Here is a 15,949-nt window from a genome sequence, read left to right as displayed (position 1 = left end):
GTTGTTACTGAAGGCTTTCCCACATTCATTACAGATGTAGGGTTTCTCTCCCGTATGAATTCTCTGATGTTCAGTAAGGTGACCTCTCTGGTTAAAGGCTTTCCCACATTCATTACAGTTATAAGGTTTCTCTCCAGTGTGAATTCTCTGGTGGTTTCTAAGGATCGAATTATTGGTGAAGGATTTTCCACATTCATTACATTCATATGGTCTTTCTATAGTATGTATTCTATGGTACTGAATAAGGTCTGAGTGGTAAGTAAAGGGCTTCCTGCATTTACTATACTTACAAATAGAATAGGGTATTCTATTATGTTTATTTAGTTCTGAAAACTGTTTGAAGTTCTTAGTAAGTGTATCATATTTATGGAGAATTTTTCCTATTGGAACCCTCTGTGGTGGAACAATGATTGATGCTAGACTAAACCTTCTTCCAAATGTACTACATTCATTAATATTCAACTCGTCATTAATTTTTGCATGAAATAGTGTAACTTCCTTGGACTGTCTATTCCAGTTGCCCTTCTGCTTCTCTTGCCTGACATCATATTCCCATGCTCCTCCCAACTTGCAAGACCAGGGATAATGCTTTCTGATTATCTCCTTGGATGACTCTCCCAGAGAAATGTCCTGCTTTTGAATCCAGTCCAAGTTTTCACACCTTGTCTTCTGAATAATGGAATCTGAAAGAAACAAGAAAAGCATCAAAATCCACGGTTCTTTGTTTTGTAAGAAAGGAAACTGCTTAGATTAAGCTCTTGATTCTGACTCTTAAATGAGCAAAAATGATTACCAATTTGGAAAAAGGAAAATAAATACTGGTAAGAGAGAACTGAAGCCCAAGACATGTGAAGAACTAGGAAAAGAACTTCCAGGGACTAAATGACTTAGATTCAAGAGTAATGAAAGCATTTAAAGATGCATTCAGAGAACAACTGTTAGTAATTCGAGGGAAAATGCTTAAATGTTCAGAAAAGAGAAACAAGTTGATTCTGGAAATTCCAGGCTGTTAAGCCTGATGCCAAGCTCTGCAAAATTCAAGAAACTGTTTAAAAAATACTTGGAGAGATCTTTAAAAAGAAAAAAAAGAACTAAAAAGATAGGAATCAGACAGGGATTTTACCTGTTATTTCACTGTTATAGGGAACTCCTGGGTGAAGGAACTACAAGTCAGACAAATTACAGTCCTAGGGAGCCCAGAGGTAAACTGACTTGCCCAAGGTTGCATAACCAATGTGTGTGAAAGGCACATTGAGAGACCAAACTTAATCATTTATTCCTAAGATTTCTAGAATGGATGAAGGATAAACATATAATAGCAGCTGTAACTCTACAAGGTGTTCCAAAGATTTCAGTGCAGTTTTAAGTTTTAGAAGCTTAAAGTTCGTCCAGTGCTTTACTTATCTCTCATTTGAGCCTTGCAATCAACATACTAGATAGGTGCTACAGGGATCACTATCCCCCCAATTTGGGGAAACTGAAGCAGAGATGTGAAGTGACTTGGCAACAACAACAGAGTTCATAAATGTCAGAAGCAGCATGTGAATTCAGATTTTCCTGAGTTCAAGGCCAATATTTTGTGTACTATGACTTGCTATCTATCTAAGGTTCTATACACATCAAGAATCTCAGTAACAAAAAGGAATTTGATAAGTCTCTCAAATAATCACTCAGAACAAGATAAATCCATGTGGTTTGGATGTCAGTTTTCTACAAAGTGAATTCACAGATGCATGAATGATCTTAACCAGAGAGCATTAACAGACCGATGTCAACGGGTAGGGAAAATCCCTGGTGTCATGCCTCAGAGTTCCATACTTTTCACCCTGTCCTTTACCTTCTTATTTCAACACGTTTAATGAAAGCATAAAAGGCATACATCAATGTTACTGATGACACACACAAGGGTGAGCAATAGTTTTTTTGTTTGTTTGTTTTTTAGGCAATGGGGTTAAGTGACTTGCTCAGGATCACACAGCTAGTAAGTATTATGTGTCTGAGTCCGGATCTGAATTCAGGTCCTCCTGAATCTAGGGCTGGTGCTCTATCCACTGCGCCACCTAGCTGCCCTGTGGCAATAGTTAATACACTAGAGAATGAATCAAGAATACTTAAAAGTCTTAACATGCGAGAAGAGAAGAAAAAAACCCAGTAAGACAAAATTTAAGAAGAACAAATGTAATTGTTCAAAATGTCAATAGAACAGGATTGGAGAGACCTAGCTGGACAGAGAGTTTGTTTGTAAGGTCTGGAGGTTTTAGCTAACTACAAAATGAATGAAAACCAACAGTTACACTGTAGCCATTAAAAAATGGCTCCATTTCTAAATGGAAAGTCATCAGATTAGAGAAAATTATGCTCACACTATACAATGCACCATTCAGAACCATCTTGATTTTGACATTCAATTCTGGAGACATTTTGAGGGGGACATTAATAAAGAGCAGTGTAGTCACAGAAATACCACTGGAATGGTGAGAAGTATGGAAATAGTATCTCATGTGTAATGGGAGAAAAAACCTGGGAGGTTGACATGAGGAAGCAAAATATTCAGAAGAAATAAGATGGCTACCTTAAACTCCTTGAAGGGCTATCATAAGGCAGAGATATGTCACTTACTCCCTGTAGCTATCAAAGAGAAATCTAGGACCAAACAAGTACAACTAACAGGAAAGTAGGTTCTGGCTAAATATAAAAGAAGAACATTCTAATAATCAGAGCTGTCTCCAAACAGAACTGACTTTCACCAAATAATTACTTTGCCACCTCTGGAATCATTCCAACTGAAATCAGACGGGGATATTGAAGAAATTATTCCTTTTGGATACGAGATGGTATCCAATGACCATCAAGGTCCTTTAGATTCTATAATTCAATGAAATGAGAGACAACAAACTCAATTAACCCTCTATCTTTCCTTCCCCGACAGGATCTATATGCTCTTAGGCAATGGACTGTTCTCTCTTTCACCCTGTGAAACAGACCAGTACTATATATCTCTTCTCCTATTTTGGTGGTAGGGACAATTTTGTACTCTCTGGCTGCTAACATGTCAAAGAATATCTGCCATTCCTATACTGGGAGTGAAAGGTGAGGCTTTTAAGAGTCTTTTAATAAGGACTTAAAATCTAAGGGAAATAAATCAAGGATGAACACAGACAATGAGCAGAATGGATCCAGGATTGTGTGTTTGAGATAAAAAGGGAAACCAGGATAGAGGGGATGGGAAGGGATGGTGGAGTGGAAAAGAAGCATTAGAGGATGAACAGGGATTAGTGAAAGCTGTTTGGGATTAGAATCAAGGCCGTCATCATCTCACATATGAATTACTAAACCAGGATCCTAACTATCAATCTTATCTACAATGCAAATGGCATGCATTTACCTTTCCTTGTTATTATTTTCATCATAGTAATCATTTGCCTGATCAGAAGGTCAATTTCTTCCTAACATGATGCAGACTAGCGGATGTCAAAATTACTGTGGGAGGCCTTCAAAGGTTGCCATGATCACACCCCATGCTATGTAGTCTGCTTTATATCCTACTGCTCAACAAGAAGGACCATTGGCTCTAGAAAAGCTAGTTTCCTTAGACTCTTCTCTACCCTCAAATACACATAATATCTGCTCATTCTCATATCATAACCTTTCTCATTCTATTTCTCTTGCTAAGAATGCCTTACTCACCTACCCCCAGCTATTCAAATCCCAACATTTTGAACACGATATAGACATATCACGCATTGCTAATTAATTGTTATGTGGGTAACGTGCCTTACTTTTGCAAGGAGAATGTAAAATTATACTAAGGAATGAAAATGCCTCACAATTTTTAGACTTGCACTCAGGGTACAGTCTAGTGCTATATCCCTACACAGTAGTAAAACAATGGCAATCAGTCAATAAGCATTTAAAAAGTGACTACTATAACCCACGCAGGATTTGCGGCCCTTCTAAAATGACTTCTGGAGAACACATTTTGACTTGCTGAAATTAAACAACAAAGGCAGATGAGGGACCTTCCTTGGCCCTTCCTCCTAAGCGGGGGTCTTTGAGGAGAGATCTAGTCCATTGCAAAGGTGCTCTACTGTGCAGCTCAACTGCTGTCTGCCTGGTTTTCACTTATGTACCTGGACAAACGATGTATGAGACTTCTGTCTCTGATGTCCACGGTTCTTCCCCTCGCTCCAGCTGGGATATCACATCTGGTTTAAAAACGGGAAACCCTGATCATGTGAAGAGATATGGAAATCGTTAGGAACACAGACTCACTTCAGAATTCTAAGCATCACAGACTCTCAGAGTTGGAAAGGACAACAGATACCATCTAATGTAAATCATAGTAAATCCCACCTGCAACATACCCAATAAGTGGTCATCCAACATTGTTTGAAGACATCTGGTGAGGGGGAATATATTAACTGCACTGAATTTCTTGGAAGCTTTAATTGTTAGGACATTTCCTTTTATCTTGAGCCAAACTCTGATTCTGCAGCTTCCACTCATTGCTTTGCCCTACGCAGCAAGCAGAAAAATTCTAATCTTTTTTTCACAGGAAAAGTCATTCAAATCCTAGAAGACAACCATCATGTCCCACTCACCCATTTCCCAATCCCAAGTCTCCTCTTTCTCACAGTTTACATGTCTTGTCCCATCGACCAGTCCCTTTGGTGACATGAAGCTCTTTATATCCAGGATGCCCTCCTCTGGGTACTCAATCTTAGAGATTTATTTCTTAAAATAAGTTATAAGGAACTTAGAACAATACTCCAGACAGGGTCTGACTAGAGCAGAGTACCACAGAGCTATCATCTCCTAGATTCTACACACTAAGCTTCTTTTGATGCAGCCAAAGACAGATTTTGCGTTGTAGGACTGCTATGTCATACTGCTGACTTACATCAAACTCTTTTGCAGAGAAACAGTCATCCATCTTGTCTTCCCCCACCCTGTTCATGTGAAGCTGACATTTTTTGAACCCAGGCATAAGATTCTAAATTTATCCCTCTTATATATCATTCCATTAGCTTTTGCCCAACATTCTAGCCTGTTGAGATCTTTCTGAATCTGTACTCTGTCATGCACCAAGTACCCCTTCTACCTGACTGGCCTTTGTGTTACTGAAAAATCTGATAAGCATGACATTTGAGCCTTTACCCCAAAACATCAACAGAACGTTGAACATCAAAGATGCCCGAGACATTTCACTAGAGACCTCCTGTCAAGATGATACCAAACCAGTAATGACTATCCTATGGATCCAGATATTCAAAATCTACCTAGTTATCTACTGTATATCTCTGCATCTTGTCCATGAGGACAGTAAGAAAGATTTTGTGAAAATATAGGTAAACTATATTCAGCATTTCCCTGAAGTACCACTCTTGTAGCCTTGCCAAAGGAAAAAAGGACAGTTAACCTAGAATTCTCCATTCCTGATAAAACCATGCTAATTCTTTGTGATCACCATTTACTTTCTTAGAAGTTTACCAACCATTTATTTAAAAATATATCCTGGAATCCTTCCAGGAATTTACAGCAAGCTCACCGACACACAGCTTGGACTCTTCCTCTTCTGTCTTCTAAAGACCAGGACAATAAAAATGACTCAGCACTCCGGACACTCCATAATCTTTAACAAATGCCAACACAAAGGCACCCCAGTAAACAGACTCTTGAGTGACAAAAGAACAGTGTCCTTACCCAAGGAGATGAAGTTCTTATAGTTCTCCAGCATCACGTCCCTGTACAGGTCTCTCTGCGCTGGGTCCAGCTGTTCCCATTCTTCTTGAGTAAAGTCCACAGCCACGTCCTTGAATGTTACTGATTCCTGAAACAGTAAAACAGATTATGGCTCTTCTTTCATATGGACCAACAGGAGAGATATGTGAAGGTGGAAGAACACAAAAGAACTGGTTCTTGATGTTGAGGGTTTCAGTGTGTTCTATAAAATATCTGTCGAGTAACTATTTACTATATGCTGAACTTTGTACCAGATGTGGGAGCGTATGGTTTTATGTTATTACTCAAGATCATTTATAACGGGGGTTTTCTTAACCTCTTGTATAACAGACCCCCCTTTGGCAATCTGTTGAAATTGAGGGACCCCTTCTCAAAACCACATCTTTAAATAAGTGAAAGAAATGCTTAATTTTTGAGATAAGTGAAAACAAAGATGTAGATTTTTTTCTGACTAAAGTGCATAGACCCCTTGAAATCTATCCATGGACTCCTCAGGAAGTGGTAGACCCCAGGTCAAGAACCTCTTACTGATGGTATCTCGTATCAGAGCTACTCACCTAGAAGTTAACAGTCTAGCAGTCAGAGAATCATTTTAAGAGAGTTCAAGGCATGGTTGAAATACCAGGGACACTCATTCCAGAAAGATACAGATCAAATGAGATAACACATATGAAGTGCTTTGCAAACCCTAAAATCCTAGATAATTACACAGCTATTATGATTGTTATCATAATCATCATATTTGTTATATTAACAGAGAAGTCACTCTAAAGATTCTTCAAGGAGTGGGAACTTTAGTCTCCTTTAAAAGGAGACCCAGTAGGGGCAGCTAGGTGGCGCAGTGGATAGAGCACCAGCCCTGGAGTCAGGAGGACCTGAGTTCAAATCAGGCCTCAGAAACATAACACTCACTAGCTGTGTGACTCTGGGCACATCACTTAACCCCAATTGCCCTCACCAAAAAAAAAAAAAAAGACCCAGTTATTCAATCAAAAGAGAGCTAATGCTAGTAACTGAAGTTTAGTTCCAAAGAGCAACAGACCCTGGGAACCCAGCTGAACAAGCTACCCAGAAATGAGGCTGTATCTGAGGAGCTTGGTGAGGACTCCAATAGGAGAGGATGGGCATTGTTCTTTCTTCATTACCAGTCATGAGTTGCTTTGGTCACGTGTGTGACTCACTACTACTGCATTCAAATTTAAGCCCACTCTTTTCACAGATATGATGTGTATTGGTTGGTAACATATGACCTAGGTTTATAGAAGGGCTGTATTGTAGCTACTTTTCCCTCCCCCCTGCTTCCCTTTCCCTATCTCCCTGTTCAATGAAGTGTATGCCTGTACCCAGCTCTGTGTACACGTTCTTCCTTCTTTTCCGCTGGCTCAGAAGAGGGGTTCACATGTCAGCTGTTCTCCTTTGCCCCTCCTCCTTGTATGTACAGATATCTATAGGTTAAATGGATCATGGCTGCTGTTAGGAACATTATGAGTTAAATGGATTACAACTGCAGTCAGGGGAAAGAAACTCATAAATATTCCAGCTAGGTCAAGAATGATGTGTGGCAGACCATTAGTCAACTCTGTCTTGGCTGAACATTCACACATCCTAGTACTTTAGCCACATCCTACATGTTTTAGTTCATTCCCCACCTTAACCAGTTTTAGTTAAAACAAAAACAAAACATATCCAAAGCTTAAGAAACAAAGCCTCAGCATGGACTGACACCATGGGTATGCCCTGCTACTTGCTATCCATCACTAGGTGCTGCTGCAGGGGCTCCTGTGAGTAAATCCCTTAATTAAGCTTGGACCAACCACACTGGTTTTATGTGCCACGCAACTGGTCTGCAACAACGTCTACGTGTGTATCCCCAATTATGTGAGACCATTTCCTATAACTGTCCTTTCCCTTTTCTCCCAGTATATTCCTCTTCCCTTCTCTTTCCACTCTTAAGATCACCAAGATTTAATGGAATCACTCCAAGGTTTTGTCTAATTGGATTCACTATATGACTGATGATGATGATGGGGTTCATCTCTCTACCTCTGAATGTCAGCAATTCATCCTTTTATCAGTGTTCATTAATTTTTTTACTTTATGTTTCTCTTCATTCCCACGTCTGAATCGCGCTTTCTATACACTCTGGTCTTTTCACTAGGAATGCTTGGAAGTCCTCTATTTGAAGGGCTTTTCTCCTTTCCCCTGACCCTACCCTGTAGCATCATGCTTAAATTTTGCTGGATAAGTTATTCTTGGATATAAGCCCATATCCTATGCCTCTGGAATATCATATCCCAAGTTCTCCACTACTTTATAGAGGTAGCTGCTAAGTCACATGTGATGCTGATTGCCTCCTTGGTAACTGAATTCTTTCTTTATGGCTGCTTGCAGCATTTTTAATTTGACCTGGAAACTGGATTTGGGCTATGATGCTCCTGGGAATTTCCATTTTAGAGTTTCTTTCAGGAAGTGATTGGGGGAATCTATTTCCACTTGACTCTCTGGTTCTAAGAGATCAGAGAAATTTTCTTTTAACATTTCTTAAAATATGATGTGTAGGCTCTTTATTTTGATCATGGTATTCAGATATTCAGATTGTTACATTTTTTTCCCTCAATCTGTTTTTCAGGTCAGTTGTTTTCACTGTGACACACCTTACATTTTCTTCTATTTTTTTTTCAGGCTTTTGACGTATTTCTCGTTGCCTCATGAAGTCACTGTCTTCTCCTTGGTTTATTTTAACTTTCAAGGTATAAGTTGATTGGGCAAGGTTTTGTACCTCTTGTATTTTTATTCCAATTCTTCCTTCCATAGCTCTCATTTCTTTTCCATTTTTTTCTCCTGAAGCGTTCTTATTCTATTTATGAGAACACTTCTTTAACCCTTTCTTCATCTCTTGCAAGAATTCTAGTTGAATTTGTGCCCAAGCTCTGTTTTTCTCTGAGGCTTTGCTTGTAGATGTTTTGGAGTCATTCCCTTCTTTGTTTTGGTTTTGAGCTTCCCCTGCCACCATTAATAGATTATGGTAGGCTTCTTTTTTCATTTGCCCATTCTTCCAGCCAACTTCTTGATATGTCACTCTTGAGGTTAGGGCTGGACTTTGCAGAACTTATGGAAGGAAGGTCTAAAGTGATCCTGCTTTCTTGGTATATTAAGTGTTGTGTTATACCAGGATTCCAGAAACAGGTTGGGGACCCACAAGTTTTCAGTCTGATCCAGGGCAAAATCTGTTTGCCGCGCCCTGGTCTGAGCTCTGCAAGCTCCTGAGCTGGGTTTGGGTCTGTGCAAGAATAGACTGCATCTAGACTCAGTCCCTCTCAGCCAGCTGGAAAGTTCTGTTTGTTCAAAGTGGTAGAAATACAGACTCCCTTTTGGCCTGTATTTCTTGACTTGGTTTTTCCTCTGCAGGATGTGCTGGATGCTGGAAGGGAGACCTTTTGAGCCACACCACTGCAGCTGTTACTGCTGATGTCTGAATTTCCCCCTTTCTCCACGCATAGCCCCATGCCTCCCAACCTGAGGACGCCACTCCCCTGCACAGGTCTCACTCTACACAGTATCTGTGACCCTGAGCTGGGTAGTGACCAACAAAGCTACTAATCTGTACCTGTCATTGTACCAGTGCCCCAGTATGTGACTGGGACCTTCTCTGTCCCTACAGGGTGCTGTAGTGCTATGGGAAAGGCCTCCACTGAGACTCCAGTGTTAACAGGTTTTCCTGCGTTGATCTTGGCATATAGCTGGGCAAAACAGCTCCTAATAAAGTGCTTTTATTTCATCTTCGTTTGTTGTGAAACCACCTTTTTCATTTTTGATACCAGTAATTCAGTTTTCTTCATTTTAAAAATCAAATTAGCCAAAGGTTTGTCTATTTTATTTGTTTTAAAAAAAACAGCTCCTAGTCTTATTTATTGGTTCAATTTTTTTTCTTTCAATTTTGTTAACCTCTCTTGACTTTAAGGATTTCTATTTTGGTATTTAATTGAGGTTTTAAATTTGTTGGTTCTCTAAGTTTTTTAGTTGCATGCCCAATTTGTTGATCTGTTCTTTTTCTTTTTTACTGAATTAAGCATTCAGAGATACAAATTTCCCCCAAGTATTTCTTTGGCTGTATCCCACATATTTTAGTATGCTGTCTCACTGTTATCATTACTTTGAATGAAATTAGTGTTTTTATGATTTGCTCTTTGACCCACCCATTCTTTAGGATGAAGTTATTTTGTTTCCAATTCATTTCTAATCTATACTTCAAAAGCTCATTATCTAATTTTTAATGTATTACGGTTGGCAAAAGATGAACTTAATCTTTCTGCCTCTGTGAGATTTTTATGCACTAATACGTAGTCAGTTTTTGTGAAGATACCATACATAGCTGAAAAAAGGATGCACTGCTTTCTATTTTTATTCAATATTCTTCAGGTCTATAATATCTAACTTTTCTAAAATTCTATTTACCTCCTTAATTTGTTTTTTGTTTATTTTATGGTTGGATTTGTCTAGACTGAGAGAAGTAATTTGAGATCTTCTATTATTATAGTTTTACTACTTCAATCTTATAATTTAGTTTTTTCCTAATGCCATTTGGTGCACATATTTTCAGTATTGATATTAATACATTTCTTATAATACTTTTCAATTAATTGTATTTTCCTTTTGAGAAAATAAAATATTAATTTTGTTTTCTATTTGATTCTATTCTGTAATTGATTTTATTCTGTAACTGCCTAAACCACGTTTCTAAGTTCAGAAGTTCAGCTCTCCTCTCTGAGCTAAGCTGTCCCATAAATCACCTTAATTTAAAGAAATATATTATCTCGACACATCTTACTACCCATGCCCAATTAAAGGAGACCTATTATCTTACTAACAAGCTTTGCATACCCACATACAATTAAGGGGGATCTGTTATCTCACTAACAAGCCTTGCAAGATGCAGGTGGGCTCCAGGAAGTCTGTTATCTCAGCAATCCTTCCAGAAAATCTGGTCTGCCATCACTGTCACATTAACTAGCCATGCAGGTGGATACTATCAATGAGCTTTCCACAGCAACAAGATGAAAAGAGGGGCTGTTGCTAGCCTTGCATCCCAGACTTACATCTAATTATATTTTTTCCCCATCATCCCTAATACTTCACATTTTATAACCCATCATATTGTTTTCCATCTGTGATGCAAATGTTCTCTGTTCTCTTGTACTTCTCATAACTACATAAAGGCTAGTAAACCCTACCTGTTGAGGGCTTGCACTGATGGTTTGAGGATTTAGGCCAGGCCAGGTTTTTCCTCCAGCCTGTTCTAAAATCTAAGAGCCACCTAAGTCAGAAAGCAGGCTCTCTGACCCCTCCCCTGCGCTGCCTCTCCCTTGAGAACAGAAGGACCTTCAACAGACCTTGATAGATAACTGGGAAGCGAGGAGACGATTCAAGGGGGAGTCCTCTCAGTTACTGTTACCATGAGAAAAATTATTGTTGATACTTGGCTTTTTCCACTCTGGGTTCTGTTCCCACAAATGGGGTATAAAAACCTTAACCCTCAGATCAATAAACGGAGCTTGTTCTTTACTCACTACCCCCTGGTCTGCGTATATCTTTCTCTCTCATACTCACCAGAAAATAAACACTGTCAGGGACACAGGAGCCTGCGACACTACCTCATGGTCTTTTGGCTGACTGAGAAGCCAAAAGAACCATTTTATTGGTAATTGCTAGCCTTACTAATAAATCAAACACGCTCAGGACTTTCTACCTCAGTTTACCTTAATTTCAATCACAACACTTTATCTCTTTTAAATCAATTTTTGCTTTGTCCAAGATGATGACTGCCACTCCTACCTTTTTTACTTCAACTAAAGCATAATATATTCTGCTCCAGCCCCTTATTTTAACTCTATGGGCACCCTTCTGTTCCAAATATTTCAAATAATCATATTGTCCAATTCTAGTTTCTAATCCATTCTGCTATCCTCTTCTCTTTTATGGGTGAGTTCATCCCATTCACATTCACATTTTTAACTATTATACTTATCTCTCTCTTTTTTACTCTGTCTCCTCTTTAAGAGTCATTTTGCTTCTGACCACCGCCTCCTTCAATCTACCTTCCCTCTTATTATCCCCACACCCCTTTCTCTTTATCTCTTTCCCTCCAACTTCCCTGTTGGGTAAGAGGAATTTCTGTACCCAACTGTATATGTTTGCTTATTCTTCCCTCCTTGAACCAGCCCCCATCCCCGCGGCCTTCCCCCTTCCTGTATAATTTACTTACTCTGCCTTCTTTGGATTTCTTCATCAGGATGATCCACTTTCTAGATCTGTTCAGAGAAGTTTGGTATTTGTTTGTTTGACTTCTATATCATCTTAGCTCCAACTTCTATTGTTTTGATAAACTGGGTACATTATATCTTTGTAAATATTCGTCTATTTAATTAAAGTTACCTTTTTTGCTGTCATGTGATTAGTGGAAAGTTTCTAATTTTTTTATCAGGCATTCTTTTTCACTTTGGCAATTTAGAAAAAAAATGTCATGCACAGTTCTAAGAAAGATAAATATTCCTTTTTAGTCCCATTCAGTAACCACCAGAGATGAATTAATATCTAAAATTCTGTTCTGGTCCTTAGCTTCTTTCTTGGTTATCTTTCTGTTAGACTTGACTAGGTCTAAAAGGATCACAAGGAGTTTCCCATCTATTAAAAGTTAAAGTTTTTCTTTCTATTTCTCCCAGTGATTTGATTAGTTTTTCCTTTTAGTACTTAGATGCTGATAGGCTAGGGTCAGAATCTGCTACCCTGTTGGAAGAAAGCCTTTAAGACTGAATTTTGGTTTACCAAAGCAAATGATAACTATGTGGTCTACACTGGAATATTATCAGTGAAGTTCTGCCAGTTCTCTTTTCATATTATCACCAAAGATACCTTCAAAATGTACATACATCATTTCCAGATTTGAAAGGGATGAAAAAGTAAGCATACAGAATGCTAAAGAAGTACTCTCATCTCATGATTTAGCTACACTGGCCTACACACACACACACAATATTCCCTCTTTCACCTCTCTGGCTTTGAACTGGCTGTCCCCCAGGCCTCTGCCCGCCCTCCTCACCTCTGCCTCATGGCTTCCCTGGCTTCCGTCAGGTCTCCATTCCAACCCCCATCTTCTTCAGGAGGCCAACCCTAGTCAAAGACTCCCACCCCACCCCCCACCCTGGCTTTTAGTGTCCCCTCTGACAGTACCTTCCATCTACTCTGCAGGTATCTTCTGTGTACCTAGTTATTTATTATTGCTTCCCCTGTTAGAAAGTGAGCTCCCTGAGGGCAAGAACTTTTTTTTTTAACCCTTCTTGGTAAACTCTTATTTCTTGCTAAATTTTCATGGCCTATCCTGATTTGAAGGAAGAGAGTCCTTTAAAAAAAATCTTCTATCAGTTAATGCTCAAAACAGGTACATAAGATATCAATGTGTTAATATAAGTGCACATATCTACACTCTGTATTCCCAAGTAATTCACCTAATCGTAAGCACAGTATTATTAAAGAAGTACTTCAAACCCCCTTTCTCGAAGTCTTTATCTCTTGCTGCTTTTTCCCTTTCCTTATGATAAAGTGTGGTCACCTATTTAACATAAGGCAGCTGAGGGGGAGGGAGGGAGAGGAATTGTTGCCTGTAAAAAGGATCATGGTTGTATTTCTTTATTTGCAAGCAGTAGCCATATTCTTACCCTCACCATCCATGGCCCAGTTTTTTGTGACTTCAATAAATCCCGTTTTAGATATTTAAGTTTTGTACCTAGACTAACTTTTATTTTTCTAACATGACCAATGAATTACCACAAAAACAACTCATTTCCAAAGTATTTGCTTTGTGGGGAAAATAGAGAGAAGATCTTAATTACCTCTACTGTCCCCAATAATTCTCTGCACAAGCCCTAAAATTAAAAAAAAAATTTTTTTTTTTTAGGCAATTGGGGATAAGTGATTTGCCCAGGGTCACAAAGCTAGTAAGTGTCAAGTGTTTGGTCCGAGGCTGGATTTGAACTCAGGTTCTCCTGACTTCAGGGCCAGTGCTCTATCCACTGCACCACCTAGCTGCCCCCAAGATTTTTTAAAAGAAAAAGAAATTCTGCTTGTGTTGGATGATTCTAATATCTTATTTCTAATACCTTTGTACTGGCTGAACAAGTTGTGGTATGTGATTGTGAAGGAATACTATTGTGCTATAAGAATGAACAAATGGGATGGTTTCAGAAAAACTTGGGAAGATTTACATGGATGGATGCAAAGTGAAATGAGCAGAACCAGGAGAAAACTGTACACAGTAACAGCATTACTGTAACAGCAATCAACTGTGAAAGACTTAGCTACTCTGATCAAGACAATGGTCCAACACAATTCCAAAGGACCCATGATGAAAAATGCTATGTACCTCCAGAAAGAGAACTGATATATTTCGAATGCAGATCAAAGCATACCTTTTGTTTACTTTCTTTGTCTTTCTTGGGTTTTCTTTTGCAACATGACTAATATGGAAATATGTTTTGTATACTTCACATGTAAATCAACATATTGCTTGCCTTCTCAAAAAGTTGGGAAGGGGCAAGAAGGAGGGAAAACATTTGGAACTCAAACTAAAAAAATGAATGTTAAAATTTTTTAATGTAATTGGGAAATATCTGATGAAGTACACACACACACACATTTATATATGCTAAACCATCATTCTCATTACACTTGTATTTTCCAGTCAAAGCTTGGACTCCTACCTTAAAGGTAGGGTAAGGTAAGGCCAGAAAAGATGGAGAAACTCTTAAAAATCAAATTCTTAAGACACAAAGAGAAACAATGCCAATTAAACAGAAAAATGCAACTGTCAAAAGCTGCCAATGTGGGTGCCCATGGAACTATCCAACCAACTTTTATGAAAGCTTTGTGCCGAAAGTGGAAGCAAAAGCAAGTAACAAAGGATGAATATGAAAATGAGGTAGAGTCCTATACAAACAAGGTCAGGAATGTTAAATCTCAGAATGATATAGATATAGATATACAGGGGGGTGTGTGTGTGTGTGTGCTCGCGTGCATCTGGCAAAAACAGCTAAGGATGACAAGAAGGGTTTTATTAGGAGAAGATGGGGGACAGAAAGAGGCAACATTGTAGAGGGCTGGCTTTGGGGAGTTGGAGGGTTTAGGCCAGCCCAGGTCTTACCTGTAGCTTGTACTAAGCCTGACAGCTGTGAAACTCAGGATGTTGGCTCACCAACCCCCTGTTCCGCTCTTGAGAACAGGATGCAGGAAGGGAGGAAACGGATGGGGTACAGGACAGGACACAGGAAAGAATGGAACAGACAAGGTACAAGGAAGTAAGGAAATCACCTAATTAGGTTTGTCCTTTTCATGAATAACAATGTTACTTTTGCTTGATCCAGTACTCTATAAGCCTGAGCCCTCAGATCCATAAACAGAGTTTGTTCTTCACTGCTCTCACCTGGCCCGTGATTCTTTCTCTCTTCACACTCTGCCGGCATCAGACCACAGCCGGGGACGCAGGCGCTCCCGGCACAACATAGCACACAGAAAGCTGGCCTTGAAGCCAAAAGACCTTAGTTTAAGTATCACCTCTGACACATATGGGCAAGTCACTTAACCTCTCAATTGTCTAAGTCTTTAAGGTGTAGGAAATGTACTTACTTGCACTGGTAGAAAGAATTTCCTTATCCAAGGGCTCCTCATACCAAAGAAAAGGGGGGGAGGAGAGAGGAAAGAAAGCTTAAAGGGATAAGACCACTGAGGTGGATAACAAGTGATGGAGAGAAGATATAGCTGTTCAAGTCTTATTTTACTTTTTTTTGGTCTTGTTTTTGCTAAGGAAAATAATTTTTGGCTAATTTCAAATTAACTGCAATGACAAATCTCAGTCCTGGGGCACAAGAAATGAAATATTCCTCCTCTCAAGGCATAGGATCACATACTAGTAGTATAATTTACACAACAATCATAATAACATAAAGGAAACAAACTTTGAAAGATGTGACCCACTATGACTTCAGAGGGAAGATGAAGAACATATCTCTCATCGGAGAAGTAATGGAGCATAGGAACAGAATGAGACATCCATTTTCAGACATGCTCAATGTGCTGATCTGTTTTGTTGACTATTATTTGTTACAAGGGTAAGAGGTCTTTGGGGAAGAAGAGAAGGATTAGTAGAAAGTGACTGTTA

At 39.1% G+C, this 15,949-nt stretch overlaps 1 protein-coding gene across 1 annotated transcript in view; it reads right to left on the bottom strand.

Moving 5' to 3' along the window:
- LOC110219986 (uncharacterized) overlaps window positions 1–15,949 on the bottom strand; it is a 39,254-nt gene that overhangs the window by 3,418 nt on the left and 19,887 nt on the right. The window contains 3 exon segments of the mRNA XM_021003806.2: window positions 2–683; window positions 4,131–4,226; window positions 5,704–5,830. Of these exon segments, the coding sequence (XP_020859465.2) occupies window positions 2–683; window positions 4,131–4,226; window positions 5,704–5,830 (905 nt within the window).

Source organism: Phascolarctos cinereus, unplaced genomic scaffold (assembly GCF_003287225.1).
Source record: "Phascolarctos cinereus isolate Bilbo 61053 unplaced genomic scaffold, phaCin_HiC Scaffold_726;HRSCAF=1367, whole genome shotgun sequence".
Lineage (NCBI taxonomy): Eukaryota > Metazoa > Chordata > Mammalia > Diprotodontia > Phascolarctidae > Phascolarctos > Phascolarctos cinereus.
The sequence above is the reverse complement of the archived record's forward strand: the minus strand, read 5'-3'. Positions and strand labels throughout refer to the sequence as shown.